We start from the raw sequence: 27,970 nt of genomic DNA, 5'->3' as shown, positions 1-27,970 counted from the left end.
GGAAATTGTTTAAACTTTTGTGCTTAGTTTATTGGTCCAAGTTGCACAGAATGGAAATATGAAACATCATTAATTGGGGGGGGGAGGAGGGGAAACCAGTGTAGATTCCCCCCCAAATCTTTACAGTTTAATAGCCTAAGGTGTAGATATTTGTAAATAAATGTACTTTTAAAATATATAGATTTTATTTAATCTTTTAACCTGATAGTAATGTAAAGCATATATAAAATAGATTTGAAAGGTAAACCATCCTAATCTCTCACGGTAATGAAAGCTGAATGAGTTAACGCCTCAGTCGCTACTTGAGGAGTCTGAACTATCAGATGATGAATGTTTTTCTTTTTTTCTCTTCTTTTTTTCTTTTTTGTGATGTTTTCCTTTCTTAGATTTACTTTTTTTCTCCTTTTTCCTTTCTTTTTTGTGGGATTTCTGTTTTTTTGGTTTTGGATCTTCCTCTTCAGTGACACTTGATGAATAAGATCTGTTAAAAAATCCCCAAAATAATACAGATTAAATTACCAATCGGTGTAGGAATCAGTGAATCATATATTCCCTTTATTTTTCTTTCTATACTGAATTTAATGCTAGAGATTGTACAAACACATGAATTCATGCACCAGGTACAGAGGTTCTCCACACCAGCTTGTGACAGATAAGCTAATCAATCTCCATGCTCATCCAAACCTTGGCCTCACTGATGAGGCAGCCTCACCAGGAAAGCAAGATTTCTGGTACTCCTTAATTAACAGCGTTCAGAAACATGTAGGTTATGTTTGGAAAAGGTTAGTGACCCATACTTGTAAATTAATTACTAATCATATCTTGCTGGTTTAATGAATTTGATTTCTTTACACCGCATAAAGCATTTTCTAAACTATAGAACGTAGATATCTCAAGGTTGAAATTTTATTGACAGGCAAATGACCTTGTATGTTAAGGTCTAAAGAAAATGGATTGAAATCATGAAAACAAGGTATATAAAGAAATGAAAGCTTGCCCAGAAAATCTATAGTAACAGTATCTAAATTAATGATACCTTCCAACAAATGGATGTACTTCCATTTCCCTTCCCACAATCACTGCCAATTCAGAGGGCAGGTGTTACCAGATACAAAAGACATTCATTTTGATTAACTGAACTGTCTGTTTAAGAAGAGATAAATCTGGTGTGACATTTAGAATATTTTATGAACATGTAATAACTTGGTTTTTAATACAAAATTTAAGAATGTAATGGAGGTAAGTCATCTTTACCTTACTTGAGAACAGTGACATCAATTTAATAGTTATTGCTTGTGAGTGTAAGGTATGTAGGATTTGGCTTCTTTGTTGTAGTAGCAGCAAAGTGCACTATAGAACTTTAGTGCACACTAGCAAGGTCCACAAGAACAATTTTTGTGCAGAATTAACATAGCTACACCGTAATGCTCCAATTGACTTCAGTGGAGGTACTCAGAGTGCATAAAGTTAAGCAAATGCATAAATCTTTGTAGGAATAGGGCCTTACTATGGTGACTGGTAGAATATCAAGCAAATAATATATTTTAAATTCTCATTCTAAATAGTTTTATCGTGTTTAGAGTACACAAAAGTCTTGCTTTAGCATTTGTAATTGCAACATCTACCACTTTTTAGCCACATTCCTGATTTGTATGCAAAAGATTAGTAGTATGTTTAGCTTTACAGGGTACAAATTCTGTTTCAAATGTAGTATATGTGCCCTTTGTTGAAGCAAAAATAAAGGATAACATACACAGGATATAACAATTTGGAAGGTAGATTTTGGATTTTAAAATATTAAGAAAATTCTGTTTTGGGATTAATTAGATATTTCTAAATTACCTTTTTCTTAATTTCTTTGATTTGGATTTTTCTTTACTTATTCTTTTTAGATTCTTCTTTTCCTCGTCTTGATTTGTATCTGTGGATGTAAAAATTGCATTTTATACAAAGTGTTTCCCTTTTAACTTAAAAATTAATTTAGAAACTGTCACTGAAATCAGTAATTTTTTTATTGCTAATGTTTGTTTCAGGACCAAAACATTTTGTAACAAGTGCTATTTTGCAGGCTAATTTCAAATATTTTGCAGATCAGTAGCACTTTGGTTACACAACTCACATTTTAAAGCACCTGCATCTTATGCCTGGTTTACACCATGAATAATGTATGTGTCTCCACTGCCAGGTCCGTTTGCTGACCTAACTCACTGGAAATATCGACTCAATAAATCCCACCTTCACGAGAGGCGTCGCACTAAAATCTAAGTGGATGGGTTGAATGAGAGGCAGTGTAGGCGTACTTTAGCATAAATCAACATCTCTGGCCTCTGGGAGGTGTCCTACAATGCTTCACTGTAACAACTCGATTTTTTTTTTTTTTTAAACTCCGCTGCACCACAGCAACGTGCACACACTGGTCAAGCCCCAAAGAAATTTTGAATTCCCATTTCCTGTTTGGTCAACTTGGAGACAGCTCAATAGCACAACTGATCATGGTGACCGAATACCCCAAATGCGCTCCAGCCTGAAGTGTTGGATCTCATGGTCTGTGGGGAGAAGAGTCTGTTCAGGCACAGCTCTAATCCAGCAGAAGAAACGCTGATATCTATGAAAAGATATCAGAGGGAATGTTGGAGAAGGGGCACAACAGGGACACACAACAGTGCGGTGTTAAAATCAAAGAACTCAGGCAGGCGTATCAAAAGACAAGGGAGGCAAACAGCCATTCTGATTCGTCACCAAAGACATGACACATGAAAGATGAGCTGCATGCGATTCTCGGCGGCGACCCCACCAGTTCCCAGATACAGCATTGATATGTTGGGGGAAACAGTCCAGGGCCAGTGATGATGAGACTGTGGATGAGGAAGAGGAGGAGGAGGAGAACAGGGGGCTGGCGAGTGGGGTATCCATTCTTCCTGATAGCCAGGAGCTGTTTTTAACCCTAGAGTAGCCCAGCTGGACGCAGGACATCATTTTGGCTGACCACGATGCTGTATGGAATTTCAATCACAGCATTGGGGTTACAGCCTCCGATGTGTTCCATTTAATATGAAAAACGTTATCAGAGGTAGTGGGGATGGGCTTCCCTATTGGTGCTCCAGCTATGCACAGGGTAGCATAAAGACCAGGTCTGTGCCCAGACACTTGCAGCAACTGCTCCCTTTCCACCTGTCACCTTCAGGAGACTAATATCACATAGGGTCACCTAGGGTAGACATTGCAAGTTTGGAATACATGTGTGCATACTGAAAATGACAATGCGTGTGATCCCCCCCAAGGCAGTTTCTGGGTCACTCAACTGCTGTTTCCCTAACATGAGTTGTTCTGGGTGGCAGGGATCAGAGAATAGGTGTTAATGTGTTTTTTCCTAGGCCAGCATCTCCCTCCCCCAAGGGCTGCCTCCTTCAAAAATGATTTTTAGAAGGCTAAATGATGCTCCCCAGTCATGTTGCTGGGGGAAGGAGGACCTTGTCCACAATACATTCTGTGCTTCAGAAATTTCCCAAAACTGGAGGCTCAAGTAGAAAAAAAAGTCATTAATATTGCCCAGAATAAATTAGGACTCATTGCATATGAAATTCTTACCCCACCGACAGAAATAGTTACCTCTGGTTTCTGAAGAAAGGAAAACAAGTGAGTGTTGTCATCTGACTAGCTTTTTATGAGAAGAAAAAGCAGGCAAAACTGAAAACCTTACCAGATGGATCAGTCTTAGATCTGCTTCAACATTTTCAGGAATAGAGACATTAACACTAGTTCCCATGCCAATTCCAAGTTTGATAATTGTATTCTGACTAAATTCCCCTGCAGGTCCAATTGGACAGTAGTTCTCACATTCATATCTTGCCCTAACATTGTGTGTGATGTTGTACAATATTAAACAGCTGTCACATTCCATCCAACAGCCAGCTATACTTGTGTGGTGGTGAAGAAATTTCCTGCTAGTTGTATATTAATTTGTAAAGCATTTTGGGAAAACTTGCCCCCCAGTCACCCAACAGGACACTGGCAAAGCTGGGAAATTTTTCCATTTCTTTATTCCCAGGAGCTTCAACAGATCATCATTTCCTTCACTCCATTTGCCTCTTGACCCAATTATGAACCCAAAAATGTAAATGATCTTACCTCCGGAGATCTTATTAACCTCCTCTTCCAACTCAGAGTAATATCCTGTCTTCTCTCTGTGGGCTGCCTCCAAACTATCAACATTGTCTCCCAACTGCACTGTGAAATCCACTACAGCAACTATCCCATCTCTCTCAAAGACAACAACTGGTTTTCTTAAATTTCCCTCTTTATTTCAAAGATTCGGCTCCACCAACACACTCCACCTAAAATTTACCAACCGTATCAAAGCTTTTAAAATCCTATTGTGTCTATTGATCCAGGCATCCTTAGTCTTAATACACTGCCCAGATATATGGGGAATGGTTTCTTTAACCTTCCCACACCATTTACACAATGACCTATCTTTCTCTCTTCCTCTGGTGGGGAATACGTTCGCCCTCATTTATATGGCAGCTATAAAAGAGGAGGACTTGGCCAAACACAGGTATTTTAAAAAGGAATTACTAACAATATCATTTTAAAAATCTCACCCCCACTCTCTGACACTTCAAAGTGCTCCACCTACTATATTCCTCATCCCTCCATGATTTAGGGTTGGCAGTAGCAGCACTATAAATTAAAATCTTATCTACCAAATTTTCTCCAGCATATGAAAAAGACAAATCCAACCAATCATCCCTAGAGACAATATGTCTTCTCCACTTCCGGATAAACATATTAGGGATTTGCACACTGAATTTTGTCATGGCCAATCCCACATCCCTAAATCTTGAATAAAATATTCCATCAGTAATACACTGAGGTAGGTGTAAAATATTTAACACAACTTTTTTCACTAAACATAAAAAGGGAGCTCAGTTAAAAGCAAATTATAAAAAAGTCTAGATAAAATGTGTTTTTAAAATTATCAATTTTTGGGCTGGTTTAAGAAGGGACTTACATAGACTATTACACTACTCCAACAATTTAATACCAGAGAATGCATTCTCAACCCTAATCCAGGGCTCAATTCTTGCCCCCAAATATCTCTCTACTTGCCCAGGCTGTACATAATCAATAAAATCCTCCCCTAATCTCCAACTTCCTCTGGGATTTACCCACATACATGTTATGTATTGGTAAAATATGAAATCCTTCAGTCTTTTTCACATTAACCCATAAGCTAGTATTGCTACAAAACGGACTTAAAATCCCCAAATTATGAATCATCCCCTGGTAAGAATTACTTAAAAGAGCTACATCATCCACAAAAGCTAATGCTGTAATCTTCCTTCCCTGAACTATAAACCCTGATCGCTCAACCTCTAACATAGTCAAGAGAGGGTCCAATGCAATATTAAACAATATGGGGGATAAAGGCTCCATCCTGTTGTTTAACCCGCTCCTAATAAAAATGGGAGTCAGACTTTCTTCCCCAACCCATATCTTTGTTATGCAATCAGCATACAAATCACTAATAACCTCAATAAAATGCTCCCCAATTCCAAAACTTTTCAGCCCATGTATTATGTGCCCGTGTCCTACTGAATCAAAAGATTTAGCCAAATCAACAAAATCGCATAGCAATTTTGTCCCATTCCATTTAGCTCCTTTAATTAATTTCTCTAAAATAGATATATTCTCCTCACAGCTCAGGGCTGAAATAAAACCTTTCTGTCTGGGACATATTTTAACAGCACTAGATAACCTCAACTAAAATTTTGATGTATAATCTCATCCATACTGAACCTATAGTCAAGAGCCTCCAAGAAGAAATTTTGGTTAATTCCTGAGGACCTACAATATTAAAATGATCCTATTTTCTTTAAAATATTCAGGGACTTGCCTATTTAAAAAACATATATTAAAAATCTTAATAAGTATGCGGGTATACAAATTAAAAAGGGCCCATAAATCACTAACCATGACCTTATCAGGACCTGGGCACTAGTCCTTTGAACTTCCCGTAGAGCTTCCCTAATTTCATCAGTAGATATAGGGCTATCCAATAAATCATTATTAGCTCTTTCCTCTACTGGAGGACATCCTGAAGTGTTGCCATGGCCAGTCTTCTCCAATATTTCTACATAGTGTTGTTCAATCTCATATAAAGGAATACAACATTTAACTTTATCAGGCTCCTCCATGATAATTTGTGCCAATCTTTTCCTATCCGTATCGAATAGCCTTTGCTAAAATTTATATCGGGCCTTCTTGGTAGCACATTTCCTCATAGAAACTAATTAACTGAGTCCTCCTCTCCCTTCTATTTCTTTTCTCCCTATTCTTATTGTTGCCCTCCATACTTTGCTCCACCCCTTGTTCACTATCCTTAATATTCATCAGTGATTTGCATATTTCCTCTATCATGCCCCATCCAATTGAAGCTGTCGATGACTAAGTTAATTGCTGTTCTATTTTATTTAAATTATTTAAAATCTGATCAACATTTTTGCCTCTGCAAAATGTTGATGCCCTTTCAATCAATGGGTGCTCTCTTAAGGGTTTTATTTTTTCTCATGGAGTTGGATCTTCTAATACACACCCACCCTCCCCCCCAAAATCTCCATATCTACATTTCTCCTATCCTTCTTTTTGGCCAAGGCTCTCCTCTTATCAGCAATTTGCTTATTTGTTTTAGTCCTTAGTTCTTTTTCAATACACTTATTAATATTTCTTACTCCAGCATATTTCTTTTCCAGCTGGAATAAAAACTCAATTTCCTGATCTGTCCATACTCGAGAGCAAACTACATTTCCCACCACCCTAGCTTCTTTTCTCTGCTAATTTCTTACCACTGGATGTCTGTGTTGAGTGTTTTGACTCAGCTCCAATCTTACATGGAAGGCAGATCCACAGATTGTACAGATAAAATTTCTGAGTTATCAACCTCTTGGGTACGCATTTAGGGTAGTGTCAAGCAATATTACAGAAATAGGAATATTGCCACATTTCTTGCATACCGCTCTGATAGCCCTACTTTTATGGACTACATTTATGTGTTTAGATCATTTGCCGAAGGTTGCTAAAACCTGAGGACACGTTGGGCAGTTAAAACACTCTATAGGATATTCTAAATAAAGTATCCCATCCTTTAATGAACTGCTATCTTTCTGCCTAGTTACTGTATCACAAAGACCAGTTTCCATAAAATCAGTATGTAGAATAGTATTAGAATAACTGGATTCAATAAAACACGGATCTTTAAAAGAATTTAAATATTTATCATAAAAACTAGACTTAAAATTATCCTCCTCTAAATCACTAAATAAATTATTAGTAAAAACCATCGGTAAAAATGTCAACTCAACATCTGTCCCCTGGCCCACACTAAAACAGCCTTGTTCCTTTGGAACGTTATTATTATCTCCACTAGGGAGAGCCTGTGTATCCTCACTGCTACTCTGCTTTATCATTTCCTCATGAAGAGGAGAGAGCAGGAGTCCAGCAATTCGAATTATTCCCCTAATATATTTGACATTGCTGGCCGGGGCATCAAAACCAGCAGTGGGGGTGTTGTTTATCCAGTCCAGCACAATCCAGTATGAAAATCTATTATACACTTCTCCATAATTAAGAGATACAACCCTTCACAGGGGAAGGCTACCCTTACCGGGGGAGGGTGGGGTGGCAGAAATAGTGGGGCTGCCCACCCCCCCACCCCACAACGGGGGGTGGGGGTGGGGGGTTCACCCTCCATGATCAGCCTGGTGATCCACCAGTTACTGACTCTCACTGTGAGGGGGTTGCAGTAGGACTTGCCACTCAGAGGCTTTCCTCAATGAGGGGTCCCTGACAGCTTAAGAGTGCGGTGAGGTTTAAGTCATTAACATTTATTAATTACTGTAGCAGAAAACAGAGCAAGTGAAAGAACAGGCAATGAGACTCTGCAGCATAGCACAGAAAGCCATAAGAACGTTATTCTTTGAACACAAAAGGGAAAAAGAAGAATGTAGCTAGCAACAAGTTTCAGTTTCAGCCAACTTTCTGCTACTATCAAGATTGTTATCCTAAGCTCTTCATTAGAACAAGTTTCACTTTCCCTCATCAATAGTCCTTAACCCACTGATCTACTTTAAAGAGGAGCCCTGATATCCCCAGTAGAGATTTTATAATTTTATGTCTCTTTAAAGGTAGAGTAATGACATTTTGCATGCATGCCTTTGGCTCTTGCACGTATCATAATGCCCCTACGATCACTAGAGGTTTCCTCTAAACACCATACAGAAATAGAAAAGTAATAATTTAACAAACAAGATACAAAGATACATGAAAGAATGAATAAGATAGAAAGATGAATAATAGTAGGTTCAACACTCCTGTTACCAAAACCCCATACCTCTTTCCATTTGGGGAGCCCGAGTCACCTCGGGGAAGGACATATAAGAAAAGAAGGTGCTTCTATCTCCACTATTCTATCATACTTTTCAGGAACCCTGGCTTCCACTCCTGCCGTAAGTGCACTGTACTCAGTTCAAGGGCATACTTCCAGATCCCTAAAAGATTTCTTCTTCTGCTTAAACCAGCAAATAGGAATCTACTCTTTCACAAGCTTTTCAAGATATTCAAATAGAACAGGCTATGTAAAGGCAAAGTGTCATTACCGAGAAAAAAGGCAGCCAGTGACAGTGTTAACTGCTGTTAACACCTTTAAAATTTCCTTGTGGAAGAATTATGCAAAGCCTTAAGAGAACAAAGTGGCCTATGAACAAGGTAGGATGGATAATGTTGCCACAGACCACATCAGTCCCCAAACAATGGAACACCACAATGGAAGAATGCTGAGACAAGAGTACTGTACTAATCTGGCTCTTCCAGGAAGGAACAAACACCCATATCAAACCCCGATTCCCTCCAACCAGGTTGTTATCTAGTCCCACAGATCAGAAGAAAACTGGTGTCAGCCTCTGGTGCTAAAGGAGTCCTTAAGCTGAGCCATCCTTTACTTCAAGGAGGGATATGCAGTCATCCCTGTTTGTCAAAGGAATGGAAAATAAATAACCAAATAGAACACCTACTCCCCCTTGGAAACAAGCCCATTTTATTTACAACCCCATCTGGAACTCTTGGCTTCTTCTCTCATATGTTCCCTACCTGAAATCAAATGTCCTCTCTCACCTTGGACCTAGTTGCCTCACTCCTAGTTGCCTCACTCTAGTCAGATTTTATTTTCCTCTGTCTAGGCAACCCTAGCTTGACCTGCCACTTTCTCACATTTCATTTACTTCTTGAGTTAATTGAAAGTGGAGTGAAGTGACATCTTGGGCAGCTGTTGCAGGACTGGTTTATTTCCACAGACCCAGAGCAGTCTGTTAAACCCTTCATGTCTTAGGATGTATGTACCCCACATCTGGCTACCACACAACCTATTTTAAAAAAAAAAAACTTTCCGCAAGTTCTATTCAGCATCCTATTGAGGATACTGTAAACCAGTGCTCCTCAAACTGCTCACAGACCACCATGGATGCCATAAAAAGGTATCTGTCAGTCTTCAAGCAGCAAGACTTTCTCCTAGGAACTCAGCCCATGCACTCCCATTTAGCTAGGAGAGGGAGCTCTGCTGAGAGTAAGCTTGCATCACTCATCTGAAGACTGATGCTGAGGTAGGAGATATGAGATTGAAGATTTGAGACATCTTCATGGTTATGAAATGCTCATCTCTAAAACAGGTGATAGTTGAGAGTTTCCCTTTTCAAGCAAGCAACAACAAAATTGCATAAATGAAGAAAATACAATTACAGGCAAATTTCAGTTAAGAGTTATTAGTAACAAACACCTATAAATTAAAAATTCATAATTTTAAGGTTCGGTGTTTATTTTAAATAATCCCATAATGTTATTATGACCCATACATGCCTAAGGTGGCCCACCTGAAAATGCCAAGGTCAAGGTAGGCTTCAAAAGGAAAGCAGATTCTTCCAAAACTGATGGTTACACTGAAGCTAGATTTACTAAACAGTCACAAACAGTGCTCCTGAGTCCCCACACTGATTATCAAGAAGCTTCAAAAAAGAAATACACACAGCCCCCTTTATTGCATTTCAGTCTCTGGCTCCCAATGAGAAACTGGGTCTAGTAAACAGAAAAGTTATTTAAAACTCTATTCTCTTTACCAAAATGTTCTCTTGATCCTCAAAGGGTCAGCCACATTACCAGTTTAATATTGCAAAAACGAGAGTCCTTTGGCACTTTAAAGACTAACAAATTTAATTTCTGCAGGCATAAGCTTTCGTGGACTGTAACCTACTTCGTCAGATGTAAGGAATAGAAATCACATATCCCTTCTTGAGCATAATACTTCCCTCAACCTTTGAATTAGGTTTTTCCCAGGAAACATCCACTTTTTAGCATTGGATTAGAATCATGTGTGGCCATCATTCTTTTCTCTCAAAATGACTTTTGAGGTTTAGTGGAACAAGCAGCAGGAAGTGAGATAAATGTTTTAAAGAATGGGGGAAAGACATTTCCAAAAATCCTAGATGAGTTTTTTAAAATGCTGTATAGAGCACCTATAACTTAAGGGAAAACATCCATACTCGACAGGGACAGAACAATATCCCGTAAACATCTACTTACAACTTACTGTTTCTCCAGGGCTACATTTACCCATTTTTCTTAAAGGAGTGGCCATTCAGAGCCATGGTTTCAGAAATCCCTAGGTCCAGAAGTACATAGTTTTTCTGAACAACCTTGTTCCTACCCACAAGTTTAAATGAAAGGCTTTTTAGGAGAGCAAATTCAGCAACTCCTTCTGCCACAAGAGGTCCAAATATTTCTTTTGAAGTGCTCTGGCAACACAGAAGAATATGTTAGAACATCTCTCTCTCTCGCCTTCCTAATTTCATCAGAATAACTATCTCACATAGTATGTCTACAGTGCAGTTATAGGTGAGATTGCTGCATGTGTAGACTTACCCAAGCTAGCTTTAGTCTAGAGCTTTAGCTAGCTTTAGTCTAGAGTGAGTACCAATAGCTGTGAAGTCAGAGCAGCAAGGACTTCAGAATGGGTTAGTTGCCCGAGTAAGTACACAGACTCCCAGGCGGGCTTGCACAGCCCATACTGAAGCCTGCTGCTGCGGCTTCACCGCTACTACTATTCACACTAGCTAGATTGAAGCTATCTTGGGTACGTCGACACGTGCCACAATTACACCTCGACTGCTGTGTAGACATACCCACAGATAGGATTTGGATTGGGAAGTGGAGACAAGGTATAGAATAAGAGACCAATAATAAATGTAAAGTGTGAAAATGCAAATGAGTAAAAACATTAAGAAAAGTGCATCTAGGTTGGTGTATCTACAACACATGCTCTCAGAATAACAAAGACAAACTGCAAAGTAACAGCAGAATACCATACCCCAGTATTCCTAAACTGGGGGCTCATACTACTCTAAAACAGACCCCCTCCCCCGATCTGGGGCCTTTTTATAGGTTGAGACCTTAGCCCTCCTGAGTCATGAACTTGTGTACCTGTGGACTAGTTAACCCCACCTGTTTTCTCTTCCTCTTGAGGCCAAGCCTCATTTCCCCAAAACAGACAGCGAGCAGAGACCCCTCCAAATGTTAACTGTCAAATCAAAACAATTAGCTGCATTCAAACAAAATAAAGCTTAAAAACTAGAGAGAAGAAACATATCAAATAAAGAAAAGCATTTAAAAAGGCATCATCAACTTGGGGGAAGGAGAGAGAAAGAGAATCATTTCAGCTATATGCAGTAACCAAAGGATAACATCGCTAAATTAATGTTTGCTACTTTCTCCCCAGGGCATTTACACATGCCCAAACTCACAATGTTTTGGATTTAAGAGCCTAAATGTAGGCACCTATGCTTGAAAAGCTTGCTCTAATGTTTTTAAGTAGAAGCTTTTCCCAGTTTTCCACAAGGTGTCAGGGGGTCCCAAAACTCTTCAGCTAGGGGCCATGCCATAAAAACAATTTATTTAGATCACTGGACTATATAGCAGAGTAAAAAGTGATCTCTAAAAGAGTAAAATGACAGTTATAGGACTTTAAACAAGATAGAGCATAATCCTAAATTGAGAACTATTATTTAAAACTTACTCTTTTTCTCTGGTAAGGCCTGCAGTTTCCCCAGCTCCTCCTCCTCACTGTCTTCACTGCTTGTACTGCTAACGTCTAAAACAATGTCTCTTTTGGGATCCACACGTAGAAAGTTTCGGCATTCAAATGTCAGATGACCAGCTGAATAAAAATCAAAAAAGAGTAAGCCATGGGCAGAAACACTTCAAATTAGTAAATAATATTAGTTACTGCTTTGTGCTGAGAAACATGCATTTTAGTATTACACAGATTTCGTAAAAGGGATGGACTTTAATTTGGTTTGTCAGTGGGAAAAAGGAAGATCATTTTGAAAAACTACTGCAAGGATTGGGGGCTGTGCTTTTGTTTTGGGGAGTGAGCGTTCCTGTTAGCTACTGGTGCTATTCCTATCAATATTTCTATTTTTATTTTTACAACCACTTCCCTCCTCAAAGCTTTTGCATAGTCTTATTCATGATTTGTGAACGTGCCTCATATCCTTCTCTGAAGAACTGATTTGAAGGAAGGTGAAATGTTTTCTTTGAAAAAGTGAAATGTGAGAATCTCCTTCCTTCTAGTGACGAATTATATCTGCAGAAACCAAAGATATCAACTAAAAATGTGTACATATACGCTATCACTCTTTATTTTCTAAAACATATGTGCGTGTGAGTTGATTGGTGCTTTATAGACACATTAAGAAAAAGGAATTTGCAGCTAATTTTAACCGAATTTATACTAAGGATTAAACCAGAACAGCATATGTGGCGTGGAAGCGATTGCTTGACATTTTAAAAAACAATCTCAATATATTCTTCCTACGATTAGCTCAAAAACAAAATTCCGGGATAAAGGTGAAATGAACTATTTTATGACTCTCTCCCAGTTACTGTCCTAAACGATAAACATTACTAGTTTAGAGATAATAAATGGACTAATGCTTTTTTAATATAGTCAGTATTAGAATCGCTTATTCATTAAAGACTTTGTCTGCAACAGCAGTTATCTGTAGCAATGTGTATTTAAAAAAATTGAGGGCCCAAAAATCCTAAGTTTGTATCCAAGCAACAAAAACTCCTAACCCATCTTAAAATATTGGACATGGGGGAAAATGTGAAAACAGGAGCTCCAAACCTATAATCATTGTAAGCTGTCAGTTGAAAAAATAATTTAGCCCCAGACAAAAGGGAAACACTGCTAGAAATCTCCACAGGAACCAGGCTAGTAACTGCTACAAACACAAATTTCTTCACATCAAAGATAATCTCCTGAGGCCAAAGCAGTAGGGAACATTAAGGCAGAATAGGTTACTTGGCTTTCCTAACCAAATTTCTCTCATAACCAGAAAGTTTACAACACCGCATATATCAACAATTAATGCTATGCTAACATCTAATTGCCTTCAGCGGCATGGATAAAGTAAAGCAATCCAGTTTCAAAACTTGCTGGAAGAAAGTCTTCTACCTCTCTCACCACATAACACTTTTCTAAATAAATTAAAAAATGGCTTGAAAGATTTGTCAACAAAATGCTCTTAAAAATTAAGTGAATAATTAATTACTTAAATTGCACCAAAGATGTAATGAGGATTTATTATTAATTTTTGTAAAAAAATAAGACTATAAACCAGATAAAAACAAATTTTGTGCTAAAACGTTAAAAGAGAATAACCACAAAGCTCTGCACATAATGCAACATACAATGGAAGTGATGAAGAACAGATATAGTACTTGTGAGGTAGTGTGTTATGGTAGTATCTTCCGAAGTGTGGAGCATGCAGAGGACTAGGTTTTTCGGGAAAGGAGAGGGGAAAGAAAACACACAGAGAGACTTCTGATTTGTTCTTTAGAGTCAGAGTTTTCACTTAAAAAAAAGAGTATATCTGGCATAGTGGTGAAGAAAACATTCAAAACGTGAAATGTATGTAACCAATCAGAAATTCTTGTCTGAGCTTGCAGAGAGTCTGATACAATAGTTCTGAGGTGTGAATTGCCAATTCATCTCAATGGGTGCCAACTCAGATACCAAAGAGTATACTTTAAAATACCAAATTTGTTAACCATTTCACTTCTTTCTTACGTGTTTCAATGAGAAGTAGTATCTTATTATGAAGAGCTATACTAAGGTTTCCCATGATGTGGAGGCGGGGAGCGGACAAAAAAGTATAAATTACGAGAAAAAGACTTAACAACAAACTGCTGGGCAGCAGGTGAGTTGTGTGTGGGGGAACTGTTTCATTTTCCTGAAGAGATGGCTCAGCTTTCAGAAGTTTGAGAGAAACTGCACTATTGGGATCTTTATACTTCCTTCATACTTACGATAGCCACACTTCTTGCATCCTGCCCTGATGTTATCCTTATTTCCACCTGAAAACAAAAACTTTCATTAATTTTGGGTGTTACTAATTAGAATTAAATTTCTTTTTATCCTTTTTATATTTGACTTGACACAGTGTCAAAGTACATATACATACTGCAGTGATTATTCATTAGAGAAATCTATTAGAAAACCTAATACCCTGGTCTCTTGTCCGGCTATGCTGGAAGGACAGGAGACACTGGATGTGGTTTAATTAGGCTGCAACATTATTCTTAAATGTCTGAGAATACCCGGCAGATAAAATTTTACAATGCAGATAATTTCCTAATCATTATATATACCCTGGGGCAGACCTTCCCCTCACCAATTCTGGTCCCCAGCAAACCCACTGAGGGGACCTCTCACCCTCTCCCCAAAATGAGGGAGGCAGGGGCTATAAAGGTGGGGGGGTTGACTCCCTGTCATACCAATCATAGGAGCCCATAAGCACCCGTTTCCACTCCTTTAAAGGATAGCTTTTTTTATTCCTTTCCCAATTTATTTTCTCTGATCACTTTATCCATTCCTATTGAATATCTGTACTGGACATCTGCTACAATGAGACAACAGCAATTATCTTGGCTTCCTCCACTCACACCTAGTCAGGTTCCCAGAAATCTGCTGATGCCTTCTTCAATACTGGCCATATCAGCTCCCAAGTCTGCAGGTGAACCCCATCATTCTGAATAACTCTGGTGCACAATATGCAATGTCTGAACAAGAAATTACCTACTCCTTATGCCACCTTTGAAGTTGGCCACCTCCTCGTTCACATACACCCTACCTGTCAACCCACGGAAGCTTTACAGCTCCCCACCACACCCTGCATTGTAACATGTCCAACCAAATAATTTTTACTCCTGGGAAAAGTTCCAGTATCTGCCCCAAATCCCTTTTAACTTCCCTTTACACATTCCCAAATCATTTTCCCCGAGGTGAATGACAATCATATTTGGTGCTTGCAAACAGGCCACCACGCTATATAGAAGGGACATCAGCTGGTCCCATAACAACATGCCCCTTCTCAAACACTTCTTACTTATTTTGGTAACCCAAAGCATTGCTCCATAATGTAAAGGGAAACAGAATAAAATGGTATTACAGTATCTCCAAAGTCACCACTGTAGAAAAGTATCCTATCACAATAACCCTGACCTTCTACAGTATGTTAAATCAACTAGTGCCATGTACTTTTAAATCAATCCACTCTGAATGACTTGAATCATCTATTTTAATGTTTTGCATTTTTACTTTTTAGTTCTTTTCCTTAAAAAAGTCCGATTTTCATTTTTTGCTAACCATTAAAATGTATTGATTGCAACTAAATATAGCCTTTAAACTACAACTGGGGCTTCCTTTTGCTAACCAGGAGATACCCTATATCTATACATGTTTATTCAAGCAATTATATAGCTTAACTTACATTTAGATTCTTAATCTTTACCTTTTTTATTTTAGAAAATGCATGATGCAATTCTTATTTATCAGACTAATCTTTTCACTAGTGGTGTTCGTCAAGCTCTGTTGCATAGATAATAAAATTCAACTAAAATTCCAAAAGCAGCATATTCAATTAAATAAAACAACCTTAAATGTGCTGGATATATAAAAAAAAAATAGTTTAACAAAATATGTTTAGTCTTTAAGGATACATCTACACTGCAATTAAAAACCTGTGGCTGGTCTGTGCCAGCTGACTTGGGTTCATGGGGCACAGGATAAAAGGCTATTCAGTTGCAGTGTAGCCATTTGGGCTTGGGCTGGAGTCAAACAGCCCTTTACCTCAGCCCCATGAGCCTGAGCCAGCTGGCCTGAGCCAATCATGGGTTTTTAACTGCAGTTTAGACATACCCTTAAACTAACAGATTTATTAAACAAATAATGTATTATCTGTAGTTAGTGAATTTAACTGATTGTTTCTGGTCACTGAGATTTTAGAACTAGTATGTGAGTGAGTGAAGCATCAGTTAGATAAACTTATCTCATAAACTTGATAAAGGCCTAATCCTTAGTTACTGGATAATTGATTAGCAATTAGTGTATAAATAGATGCATAAGTAATGTATAAGCAATATATATATAGATTCTGTATGCCTGCATAACTGAGTATGGTCACGATTTCTGTATAATCTTTTGAGATAGGACAGTGTGAACAAAGGTTTCTGGCAACAAATATTAACATCTGGACATTCTGTTATTGAGTTTTTGGTGTGTCTAGGGAAAATGAGGGAAGTTTCTGTCTGATAACTAGAATTGATAGTTTTGTTATTGTTAAAGAGTAGAAAAACATGTTATATAATTTAGTGTGTAATCTGGATTATCATATATGATAGCAATACCAAATAGAAAGAAGGGATTGGCTAAGGAACGAGAAGAAGGGGTATTGACGTGTGATGTGTAATACTGTATATAAAGATCATGTCTGGACCGGAGATTCTCTGTGTATGTGACAGACAATTCAGTAGTCTACTACCTTCCACCTGATCATTGAGGTGTGGTACTTTGTACTTGTGCAAATGAAGCCTAGACACTGGATTCAAGAAATCAGTGTTAGCAGCAGACTGTCTGCTTTCCTTGGGCTTGAGGGGAAACTCATGTGCTTGGCTGAATGGGGTCCTGAAATATCACTACATAGTAGATCTCATCCTCTTCCAATCAATAAACAAAAAACAAGGTGTAAGAGGAAAACAACCTTTCCTGCTTTTCCAACTCCCAACAGGTTTCTTAAAATGAAGTAGTCATTGAACAGAACTAGTTGAATAAACTGAAATGAAGAAAATATTCTCTCTGTATCTACAGAAGAGCCCAAAGCTACCACTTCAACAAAAATTGGTTCCAGGTGCTTAGCCAGTGACTTCCAACAGCTCAGAGGTTTGACTTTAATACTTTATCAGGAAATGTACTGATTAATAGTATTTTTGTATTTAACTTAAATTATTTTAATAGATTACAATAAATTTAGGCCTTAACATAGGCTGTCAATTTAAAATTTAATTTTCAATGGATTTATTTTTTTTAAATATACCTGCATTTAAATAAAAAACCCGATTTAAATCAAAATTCAATTCAAACAAAAATGATTTAAGAGAACACAACAGATTTTTATCCACCCTACAATCATTACAAGTTGTATAAACCTTGTCATGTGCACACATGCATTAATTGTACATACATATTTCCACAGACACATACAAAATCTAAATTATGATTTATAGACTGCAAGACCAATGCAAACTGTGAAAAGTAGGTAGTTGATAAATCCATACCTTAGCAACAGCTAGCCCCACAAATAAAATTTAAAATATTGTATAACTTTGGAAAATTAAAGCAGAGTGTTATTTGTTGAATTGTGTATTACTATATCCACACACCATCATTTCTCTCTTTATGTTATTATGCCTTGTTAAGATGCTATTACATCAGGGATGGAGGAAAGAATCATCACAACACAATCTTAGGGAAATTAACAAGTAATCCTTTTTAACGAAACATACTTAAGAAAATTAAAATGACCTCCCTCAACCTAAAAGGATATGGTGATAACTAGTTAAGGAAATTTAAACAAGTATCCCATTCCCCCCAACAGTTCATACATTTGTTTAACTACAGTACGATGAATGAAAATTCACCTTTTGCATTCCAATAAAAAAGCTTAACTTTGTCCCACGGATGTACTTATGAATTCTTTCAACATACACATCTTAATTATGCATATGCTGAAGGACACGTTATTGGAATCGGTAAGATGAATTTTTACACATCAGTATTGTATTAAATTATGAATGATCAGTGGAATGGAATATTTAAAGTTACATCAAATGGTTATCATCATCCACACCCATCCACTGAGTAATGATAAATTGCTTCCAGTCCAATCTGGGTCCCAGCAGGAAGACTGGAGAAGTGAGGGAGGAAAAAGAGTGGTATAAGAAGAACTAGTAGGTGTAAGAATGGGAAGGAGAAAAAATGCAGAGAATGAAGGTAAGAACATTTAGGGAAGACTGGGAAAAGAGATCTACTAAGGGCTGGAGATAAGAAAGAGGGCAGATTTTGGGGAAAAGGGTTAGGAACCTTTTAGGATATGTCTACACTGAATTAGACACCTGAGGCTGGCTTGTGCCAACTGACTTGGGATTGCAGGGCTTGGGCTGAGGTGGTTTTACTGCAGTGTAGACTTCTGGGCCTAAATTCTGCAGTGTAGTCTTCCGGGCCTAAATTCTTCAAAGCATGAAAAAAGGAGTGGGGAGGGGACAGAAAAAAGTCTCCAGCATTCCTTGCCACTTTCACATCACTTATGTGTTGCTGAGAACACACTTCAAAGTGTCCAAACCACCATCTCTAATAAAAATATTACTTAACCCATGTGTCGACACATGGGTTCCACCACAGTAGCTAGTCAACGCTTAGAGCTTTAGGAGTCTGCTACTGGCTTTCAGCTAATGGATGTGGCAACAGATTTTTTAAGGAGCTTGATTTCAGTGGGAATTAGATGCCTAACTACCTTTAAAAATCTGGTCCCTGGTCCTTTAACTGATGCGAATAGAGGCTCCAAATTGTAGATCCAGAGTTCTGGGGTTCAGTCCTTGCGAACAACTCAACTAGGAGTATTATATCAAAATACAGGCTGTATTATCTGTTAGCCTAGGTTACACATTCCCTCTGGCCAGGAAAACTCAACCCAAACATTAAATATCCATAGTAGTTCAAGTTTTTCAAAGACGTCTGCATGGACTGAACCCAGAACCTCTGAATCACAGACAATACACAACTCATAAATCTCTCTGTATGGATTGCAGACATGGTTAGCGTGGGTTACATCTGAGTCTTCTCTCTCGAGAACTTATGCCAACTTCAGAAGTACAACGTTCTGTTATCATAACTTATACTGTTGTCAGCAACACTACTGATCCTTTATACTTCCCAATATGATCCCAGCTTATACTGCAGGACTTTCACTTGACACACTCTGCTACTGGGTTATACATCTCTTTCTCTCATTTCATACTTTGTACTGCTTGATTACATATTTAAAGAGGGTCTGAAGAAACAGTGAGTTCAACAATTTAGTCAGATAATGACTTTTGAAATAGCTCTAACTAAATTCAAATAAGTCTTCAAACCCCTCCCCCCCGAAGCCCTAGAAAATTCAAGCACCTCACAAACTACAATAAACTTTTCAAATTAATCCTTTAAAAACTGTTTTTAATCAGAACTTCATTATCCCTGTTAAAATAGAAATCCTAAAACAACCAAAGTGGAGTTATCATAATTGGATGGGGCAGTGACAGGATGAAAGCATGGGAACAAATGGTACATGTTCAGGTTTTTTTCTCAGAAAATATAGCCACCTTCCTGTGGAAGGAGTTCTTCAGCTAATATCCTGTCCAGTATCTAGAGTGTCTCTCTCAATGTTTTCATGAGGAAACTGAATTGACAAAGGATACCATAATGATACTTTTGCAGATTTAACATCCTATTATGTTAGGGAAGATGGTCCTACAGAACTGTTACTAACACAAGAATTACTGGCACAAGTATCCATAAGAACACAAAACAATTGCACTGGCTCTAAAGAAGCTGCTGCATTACCAATCCTTCTTACAGACATGGTAGATATCTACTGTAATTTTAAGTTAAACTACAATGGGAAATGAATATCTCAGTGGACTAGTAATAGGTACATAGGTTTGGAAGGATTAGATTTTATTGGTAAACATGGATTTCATTATACACAAACCAATGAAAAATATTATTTCAATTGATAATAGCTGAAATTTGCAGACAGGCAGAGAAAAATGCTGCCTGACAGCTTATTAGAGTTTGATTTAAGGATATTTACTTTGTATATTTTGGCATGTGATGTAGACAATGTGTTTTTACAGTTATAAAGCTTTAACAGTAAATATTGAGATTCAAAAAGTTATTAAAAAAATTGTAGGATCCCCCATAATTTTCCACAACTGTAAAAATTTCAGTAAATGAAAACTGGAAAATTGCTTAAAAAACAAAAAATCAATATCTGTGGAAATTATTTAATAAAATCAAATTCTGCAAAGCCTAGAATACTGACCCTTTCAGTTCTAAGGATGCCACTTCACTACTGAAGTGGTTCAATTCTGAATGACAGTCATTATTACCTGATGGCTGTTTGGTGATTTTTTCCCAAACATATTTGTGGTTTCTATTCAGGGAATTGTTTAAGAACATTTTACTGGATGCCCAAAAGCCACAATACCACAATCAAGAAAAGCCATACTGATTAAAAAACCAACCTGGCTTAAAGGGGACCTGAAGGGAGCTATAGAAAATAATAATAGTAATAATGATAAAACAATATATGATAAATGGAAGAAGGGAAGTTGACAATAATTAATATAAATCAGAAGCTTTGAATTGTAGAAAATTGATAAGGGAAGCAAAGGAACACAAAGAGAAATGCGTGGCCAATAAAGTTAAGTACAAAAAGAAGCAGTTTTTAACAAGTATATAAGAACATAAAGAACCTTAACAATGGTTCTGGTCCATTACTAAATGGAAATAGTGAAATTATTATAATAATGCAGAAAAGGCAAAAGTGTTCAATAAATACTTTTGTTCTATATTTGGGGATAAGCCAAATGATGTAGTCATCTCATATGATGATTACACTCTTTCTGTTCCATGAGGATCTCTCAGGAGGATGTTAGACTGCAGCTACTGAAGTTAGACATTTTTAAATTAGCAGGTCCAGATAGCTTGCATCTAAGAGTTTTAAGAGAGCTGGCTGAGAAGCTTGCTAGATCATTAATGTTGATTTTCAATAACTTTTGCAAAACCGGGAAAGTTCCATAAGAGTAGAAGAAAGCTAATGTTGTGCTAGTCTATAAAAAGGATATATGAGAATCAGTCTGACATTAATCCCAGGCGGGGTAATGGAGCAGGTGATACAGGACTCTATTAATAAATAATTAAAAGAGGTTAATATACTTAATGCCAATCTAGAAAAGAACATAAACTCATCATCCCTAGACATTTGCAGATGACACTGAAGACATGCCCACACTGCCCCACAGTTTGGACCAAGGGGGCACGAACAGTAATATGCACCGAAGTGCTGTGCTGTAACTCCCCCATGTGGATGCTGCAGGTGCAAACTTAAAGCTCCCATGTTTGCATGAGTACAAAAAGGACAACATTAGTGCAAAATCGGGATCTTTACATTCACACCTACAGCTACCACATGGGGGAGCTACAGAGCAGAACTTTGGTGCATCCCTTTATTCACACCCCTTTAGTCCAAATTGTGAGGCAGTATAGACATTCTCAAAGATTTGGGGAATGGTAATAATGAAGAGGATAGGTCACTGATACAGAGCAATCTGAATTGCTTGGTAAGCTGGATGCAAGCAAACAGTACGTATTGTAATATGGCTAATTATATGCATCTAGGAACAAAGAATGTAGGCCACATTTACAGGATAAAGCTCCTATCCAGGGAAGCAGTGACTTTGAAAAAGATTTGGGGTCATAGTGGATAATCTGCTGAACATGAGACCCCTGTGGCCTTAAGGACTAATGCAATCCTTGGATTCATAAACAGGGGAATTTTGAGTAGTAGAGGGCTATTTTACCTCTGTATTTGGCACTGGTGTGACCATTGCTGGAATACTACATCTGACGTCCACAATTCAAGGAGGCTGAAAAATTGGAGAGGGATCAGAGAAGAGCCATGAGAATGCTTAAAGGATTAGAAAACACGCCTTCTAGTGATAAGACTCAAAGAGCTCAATCTGTTTAGTTTAACAAAGAGAAGGTTAAGGGGTGACTTGATTACAGTTTATAAGTATCTACACAGGGAACAAATATTTTCAATCGAAGAAAGGTATAACAATCCAGTGGCTGGAAGCTGAAGTTAAACAAATTCAGATTGGAAATAAGGCATAATTTTTAAAAGTGAGGGTAACTGACCATTGGAGCAATTTACCAAGCAACGGTCATGATGAATTCTCTATCACTGGTAATTTTTAAATCAAGGTTGGATTTTTTTTTTTTTTTTTAAAGATATGCTCTAGTTCATTGGTTTTCAACCTTTTTTCATTTGTGGACCCTTAAAAATTTTTGAATGGAAGTGCACACCCCTTTGGAAATCTTAGACATAGTCTATGAAACCCTAGGGATCTGTGGACCACAGGTTGACAGCCACTGTTCTAGTTCAAAAGGAATCATTTTGGGGAAGTTCTCTGCCTGTTATATAGGAAGTCAGAATATATGATCGCAAAGATCCCTTCTGGACTTGCAATCTATGAAAACTCTTCTGTGGTCTGAAGGAGATTATTATTTTATATCTATATATGGTGGTAGCACCTAGAAGCCCCAAACAAGATTGAAACCCCATTGTGCTGAACATTCTACAAAAAATAAAAAGCAAGTGATGGTCCTTACTCTGAAGAGTTTACAAACTAAAACAGATGAAGAGTTGGAAGGGAAACAGAGAGTTGAAGATAATCACTCAGTCACACAACAGGTCAATGGCAGACTCAGGAACAGAAACCAGGTCTCCAAATCCATAGCCCAGATCTCCTGGAAGTAGATCACATGGTCTAACAAGAACCACCTTGGGATTGTGAAACTTAGAAAGTCTGCAAGAGTGGGGACCCCACAATGGTCAGTGGATTGGAAGGATAACAGAATAATTAGCCATCTCTTATGTGCAGAGTATGGGTAATGCAAGTGTGAGAGGGGTTGAAGTAAGGAGCAAGACTTCAGGGAGTAATCTTGCTCCTCATCACCACCTTCCCCCAGATGTTTAAAAATGTCCTTAAAAAAAGGTATAAAATCTTTGTCTTTGGCTCAGAATTATGCTACACTGGTTCCCCTTTTTTTAACCAACAATAAGGGCTAGAAGTCTTTTTCCCCCTCCACAGAAAAAAGCTTACATTCTGAAGAAACTGATGGCTTAGATCTCAACTCTCATAGCAACGATAGCATTGCACTGGGAAGTTGAACAGATCCAAGGTTTCAGGAAGACAATCTGAGGGCAGACGTTCTTGATAGTGGCAAATGTTATAGAAACAAATTCTTCAATGTCTTCCTTCCTCTTACTGGCATCACTTCTATCTGACCTAGATTCAGCTGCTCTTCTACTAAGACATGATTTTATTTCCAAACTGAGAAAGCTTGGATACAGAGCTATTTACAACCTACATTAAGCAAAGGCAGAGCTGGATGTCATCTATATACTGTTGGCAATTCAGTCTGTATATTGTCACCAGCATTCCCAATGGTTGCACATAGACATGGAATAAGGTGGGGCAACTGAGCCTTGTGAGACACTGACTGCAGACAGGCGCTATAGAGGTGGAGAAACAGTTGCCCATAACAACCATCTGGATTCGGTCTGAAAGGGCTGTAGTCATTTTTGGGTATTTCTGTTCATCCCCACACTTATTGGGCCATAATAGGAGTATCTGGTGATCAACAGAATCAGATGTTGCAGAGAGATCCAGCAGAATTAGTACAGAACTATTTACTTCCCTTGCCTATGATCAGGAATAAGTAATCCAAGAGGCCAAATGCTGTGTCTACCTAGCTCTCTCTTTGAAACTCACGGCTGAAGAAGATAGGGATAAATATGAGAATTGAAAAGTGCATAAGGAACTGGTCAGAGAGACAGGAACTGGTCATAGCAAAAGGTGTACTGTAAGGCTGGAGGAAAGTTACTAGTGGAGTTCCTCAGGCATCAGTCTTGGGACCAATCTCATTTAAAATTTTTATGAATGGGTTTGGCAAAAAAAGTGGGAGTGTGCTAATAAAGTTTTCAGATGACAAAAAGTTGAGAGGTATTGCCAATATGAAGAATGATCTTCTTGTATGATATTCCAATCTAAGACCTTGAAAACTGGAGTAACAGAAATGGCATGACATTCAGGCCATGTCTATACTGACGGCGGCAAATTCGCCGTTGCCAGATCGATCTTTCTGGATTGATTGAGCCGTCAGTGTAGACCCGCTCAATCGATCAGGAAGTCAACGCTGGTAAACCACCCCCGCAAGTAGCGTAGCACTGCGTCGATGGGAACGCTGTTTCTGTTGGTACAGCGCAGTGTAGACAGCGTGCAGAAGGGAAGCAGAGCAGTCAACGTGAGTTACGCAAGCTATTCTGCGTAGTTTGCGTAACTCCTGTTGACTGCCGTCGAATCTCCAGGTAAGTGTAGACCAGGGCTCAGTAGTGCAAAGTCAAGCACCAAAGAACTAACAAGAATTTCTTCTATAAGCTGGGGACATATCAATTGGAAGTGACAGAGGAAGAAAAAGATCTTGGTGACTGGTCCATCACAGGATGACTAAAAGCCACCAATGTGATACGGCCATCAAAAAAGCTAATCAATCCTAGGATGCATCAAGCAAGGTATTTCCAGTAGAGATAAAGAAAGTTATTACCATTTTACAAAGCATTCGTGAGACTTCATTTGGAATACTTAAGAAAGATTAATTCAAACTGGAACAGGTGCAGAGGAAGGCTACTAGGGTGATCAGAGGAATGGAGAACATACCCTAAGTCGCCTCTCTGAAGGTATGTCTACACAGCAAACAAAAACTTGTGGCTGGCCCATGCCAGCCAACTCAGGCTTGGACTGTGGGCCTGGAAGTCTAAACAGTAATGAAACAACCCCACAACCCAACTTGGCTGGCGCAGGCCAGGTGTGGGTTTTTCTTTGCTGTGTAGACATATCCTTAAGAAGTTTGACTTGTTTAGCTTAACCAAATGAAGGCTTAGTGGAGATTTGATTGCTCTCTATAAATACATAGAGATCGACTCCTGAAAGGGAGAGTTGTTATTTAAGTTAAGGGCTAATGATGGCACAACAACAAATGGCTATAAACTGGCCATCAACAAGTTTAGGCTTGAAAGTAAACAAAGGTTTCTAACCATCAGAGGAGTGAGATTCTGCAACAGCCTTCCAAAGGAAGCAGTGAGTACAAAAAACCTAACTGGTTTCAAGACAGAGCTTGATAAGATCATGGAGGAGATGCTACTACTGAGAATCCTTTCCCAGGTGTCTGGCTGGTGGGGCTCACCCACATACTCAGGGTCTAACTGATCACCATATTTGTGCCTGGAAAGGAATTTTCTCCTAGGTCAGACTGACAGAGACCATGGGGATTTTCACTTCCCCTGCAGCATGGGTCACTTGTAGGTTTAAACAAGTGTAAATGGTGGATTCTCTGTAACTTGAAGTCTTTAAATCATGATTTGAGGACTTCAGTAATGCAGCCAGCAGCTATGGGCCTATTACAGGAGTGGATGGGAAAGGTTCTGTAGCCTACAATACACAAGTTGAACTGATCAATCATGATGTTCCCTTCCAGCCTTAAAAAAGTTGTGAGTGTAAAGCCAGCTTTCTACAACATGAAACTTGGGTTTCTTTCCTTTAGTGTTTTTATTTTGTTTTTTTGGCCACTTCTCCTCCAGGCTGATACACGGTCCCCACTAGCTTTTTAGCCCTTTAAGGCTTCATTTTTTTTCCCCTCACCCTTTAGGATTGCACCGCCTGGGCTGGCCCCCATCTCGTCTCACCTTCTGTAGTCAGCCTCCCTCCCCGCTCTCTACTCACCCGCCCAGGAGGGCTCCAGCCCCTTCCACGTAAGGGCGATGGGAGTTTCCGGGGTCTGTGGAGCACCCCCGCCCCCAAGGCGGGTAGCCTATGGCCCCAAGCAACCTGGCTCCCATTTCTGCCTCCCGCACCAGGTAGCTCAAGGGTCTCCTCGGCCTCCCAGTCCCCCCACACCGGGACGGGCCCCTCACCTGGCAGCGCCATGGAGTTGCGAGCCCGACCGGCCGGCGGTAGCCTCTCGCCTATCAGCCTAGTAGCAAGCTGCGCTGAGCCGCGCTGCGCACTGACGCAGCAGGCCAGAGACTGAGAGGCGGCGCCTGCGGGCTGAGCCGGTGAGCTTTGGGCGGCGCAATCCGGCCGGACCGGACCGCACCATTGGGAGGGGAGGGGGAATCACGCTCTGCAAGTGCGACGGGACTGGGGGCGAAAGGGCCAGGTCACCGGGGAAGCTTCAGAGGATTAGAGGGCGCGAGACGGCGGCGGTGCCGCCCTTTCCTCGGTGTCTGAGGTGGCTTTGCGCTCGGCCTCTCGCCACGGCAGCCTCCCTGCCCCCCCCCGCGGCGCGGCGCTGGATTCCAGGGTCCAACATGGCGGGAGGTTCGCGGGGCTAGTCGGAGCTACAGCAGCGCCGTGAGCGAGAGCAGACCCGGGTCCGCCTCATCCCCTCAGGCTTCGCTGTCCGGAGCCCCGCCGCCAGCATGAGCAACATCTACATCCAGGAGCCTCCGACCAACGGCAAGGTGAGACCCGGCCCAGCCGCGCCTGGACAGCTCGGGGCGGGGCGGGGCGGGGCGGGGCGGGGCAGGTGGGGACGCGGGGGGCCAGGGACAGCATGTGGGGAAGGGGAGGGTACAAGACAGCCAGCAGGCCACGGTGAAAGGCGAAGAAGGGAGCCAGGAGTGAAGACGCGCAGCTCCACTGAGTTGCACAGAGAACTTGGGGCCTCTGCCTGGGGAAGGGCCTGACCTGCGCCTGGACCGTGGGGTCTCATGCTGGTGCCCATCCTCCTAGCACCTAGGCCAGAGCTATGCCACACCTTGGCAGGTGCAAGTTACCTTCGTCTACTGCTGCCTCCAGCAGCCTATAGCTCCTGCGCCTGCATGCGTGGCTGCTTGCCTTGGCGCTGCTGTGCATACTCACCAGGAGTGCTTGGGTCCATGCCAAGTGCGGTGCACCAGGGGTGGGTATCCTAGCTTGCAAACCACCCGCCACCCTCCACCATGATGCCTTTTGGGAAATTGTCACCTGTGGTGGGATAGAAATGACTCATCTGGCAAACTGGGAGATGGGTCACGTTCCCAGCATGCAACTTTCTCCATTCCATAATGTCATCCCTATCCCATAATTTTCACGCCTTTTTTTTTTTTTTTAAATCCCACAAACCTGCATGGCACTTTTAGCTGCCTGCTATCTCTGACAGAAACATGGAGCCTGCAGAGCTCAGTGCTATTGTCATGAACGTTGCAAATACAGAATGCACAATCCTGTGGTATTAACAGAGCTACAGGAAGAACCGCAATGATAGGGGGGCATGATGAATTTTTTGAGGAGAGACTGCTGAGGGACATAGCAAAAAACAATTCAAGGTTATTGGTGGAGCACTGCTCCTGGATCTGAAAAAAGAACACTGATTGGTGGGATCTCATTGTAGTGCAGGTTTAGGGCAACAAGCAGTGGCTGCACAACTTTAAGATGCAAAGGCTGCTTTCTTGGATCTATGTGTAGGGATGCCAGAATGAGTGCTTTGTTGGCAGTTGAGGAGTGAGTAGCAATCCCACTGTGGAAGCTTGTGACATCAGATTGCTGCAGGTCAGTGGGAAATCATTTTGGTGTTAGAAAATCCACCACAGGTTCTGTTGTCATGTAAGTATGTGGGGCCATTAATTGTAGTCCTCTGTAAAAGAATGAGACTCTTGTTAATGTG

At 39.8% G+C, this 27,970-nt stretch overlaps 2 protein-coding genes across 4 annotated transcripts in view; one reads left to right on the top strand and one right to left on the bottom strand.

Annotated features, from left to right (window-relative positions):
- Window positions 1-166: 166 nt before the first annotated feature.
- On the bottom strand, window positions 167-26,422 carry SREK1IP1 (SREK1 interacting protein 1). The gene is made up of 5 exons (XM_067569146.1): window positions 26,238-26,422; window positions 14,413-14,460; window positions 12,116-12,256; window positions 1,843-1,921; window positions 167-481 (listed from the first exon to the last, which is right to left on the bottom strand). Exons 1-5 carry the CDS (start codon window positions 26,248-26,250, stop codon window positions 292-294), a joined length of 471 nt encoding a protein of 156 aa, XP_067425247.1. The 5' UTR covers window positions 26,251-26,422; the 3' UTR covers window positions 167-291.
- Window positions 26,377-27,970, top strand: part of CWC27 (CWC27 spliceosome associated cyclophilin) — a 183,999-nt gene continuing 182,405 nt past the window's right edge. Inside the window, exon 1 of one of the 3 annotated variants that reach the window (XM_067569144.1) lies at window positions 26,377-26,786. In XM_067569144.1, the coding sequence (XP_067425245.1) occupies window positions 26,745-26,786 (42 nt within the window). In that variant the 5' untranslated portion in view covers window positions 26,377-26,744. The remainder of the gene's footprint in view (window positions 26,787-27,970) is intronic. The other 2 variants (XM_067569143.1, XM_067569145.1) reach the window with 2 other exon arrangements.

Source organism: Emydura macquarii, unplaced genomic scaffold, assembly GCF_026122565.2.
Source record: "Emydura macquarii macquarii isolate MOO-44397 ecotype Brisbane River unplaced genomic scaffold, CSIRO-AGI_Emac_v2 contig_2897, whole genome shotgun sequence".
Lineage (NCBI taxonomy): Eukaryota > Metazoa > Chordata > Testudines > Chelidae > Emydura > Emydura macquarii.
The sequence above is the reverse complement of the archived record's forward strand: the minus strand, read 5'-3'. Positions and strand labels throughout refer to the sequence as shown.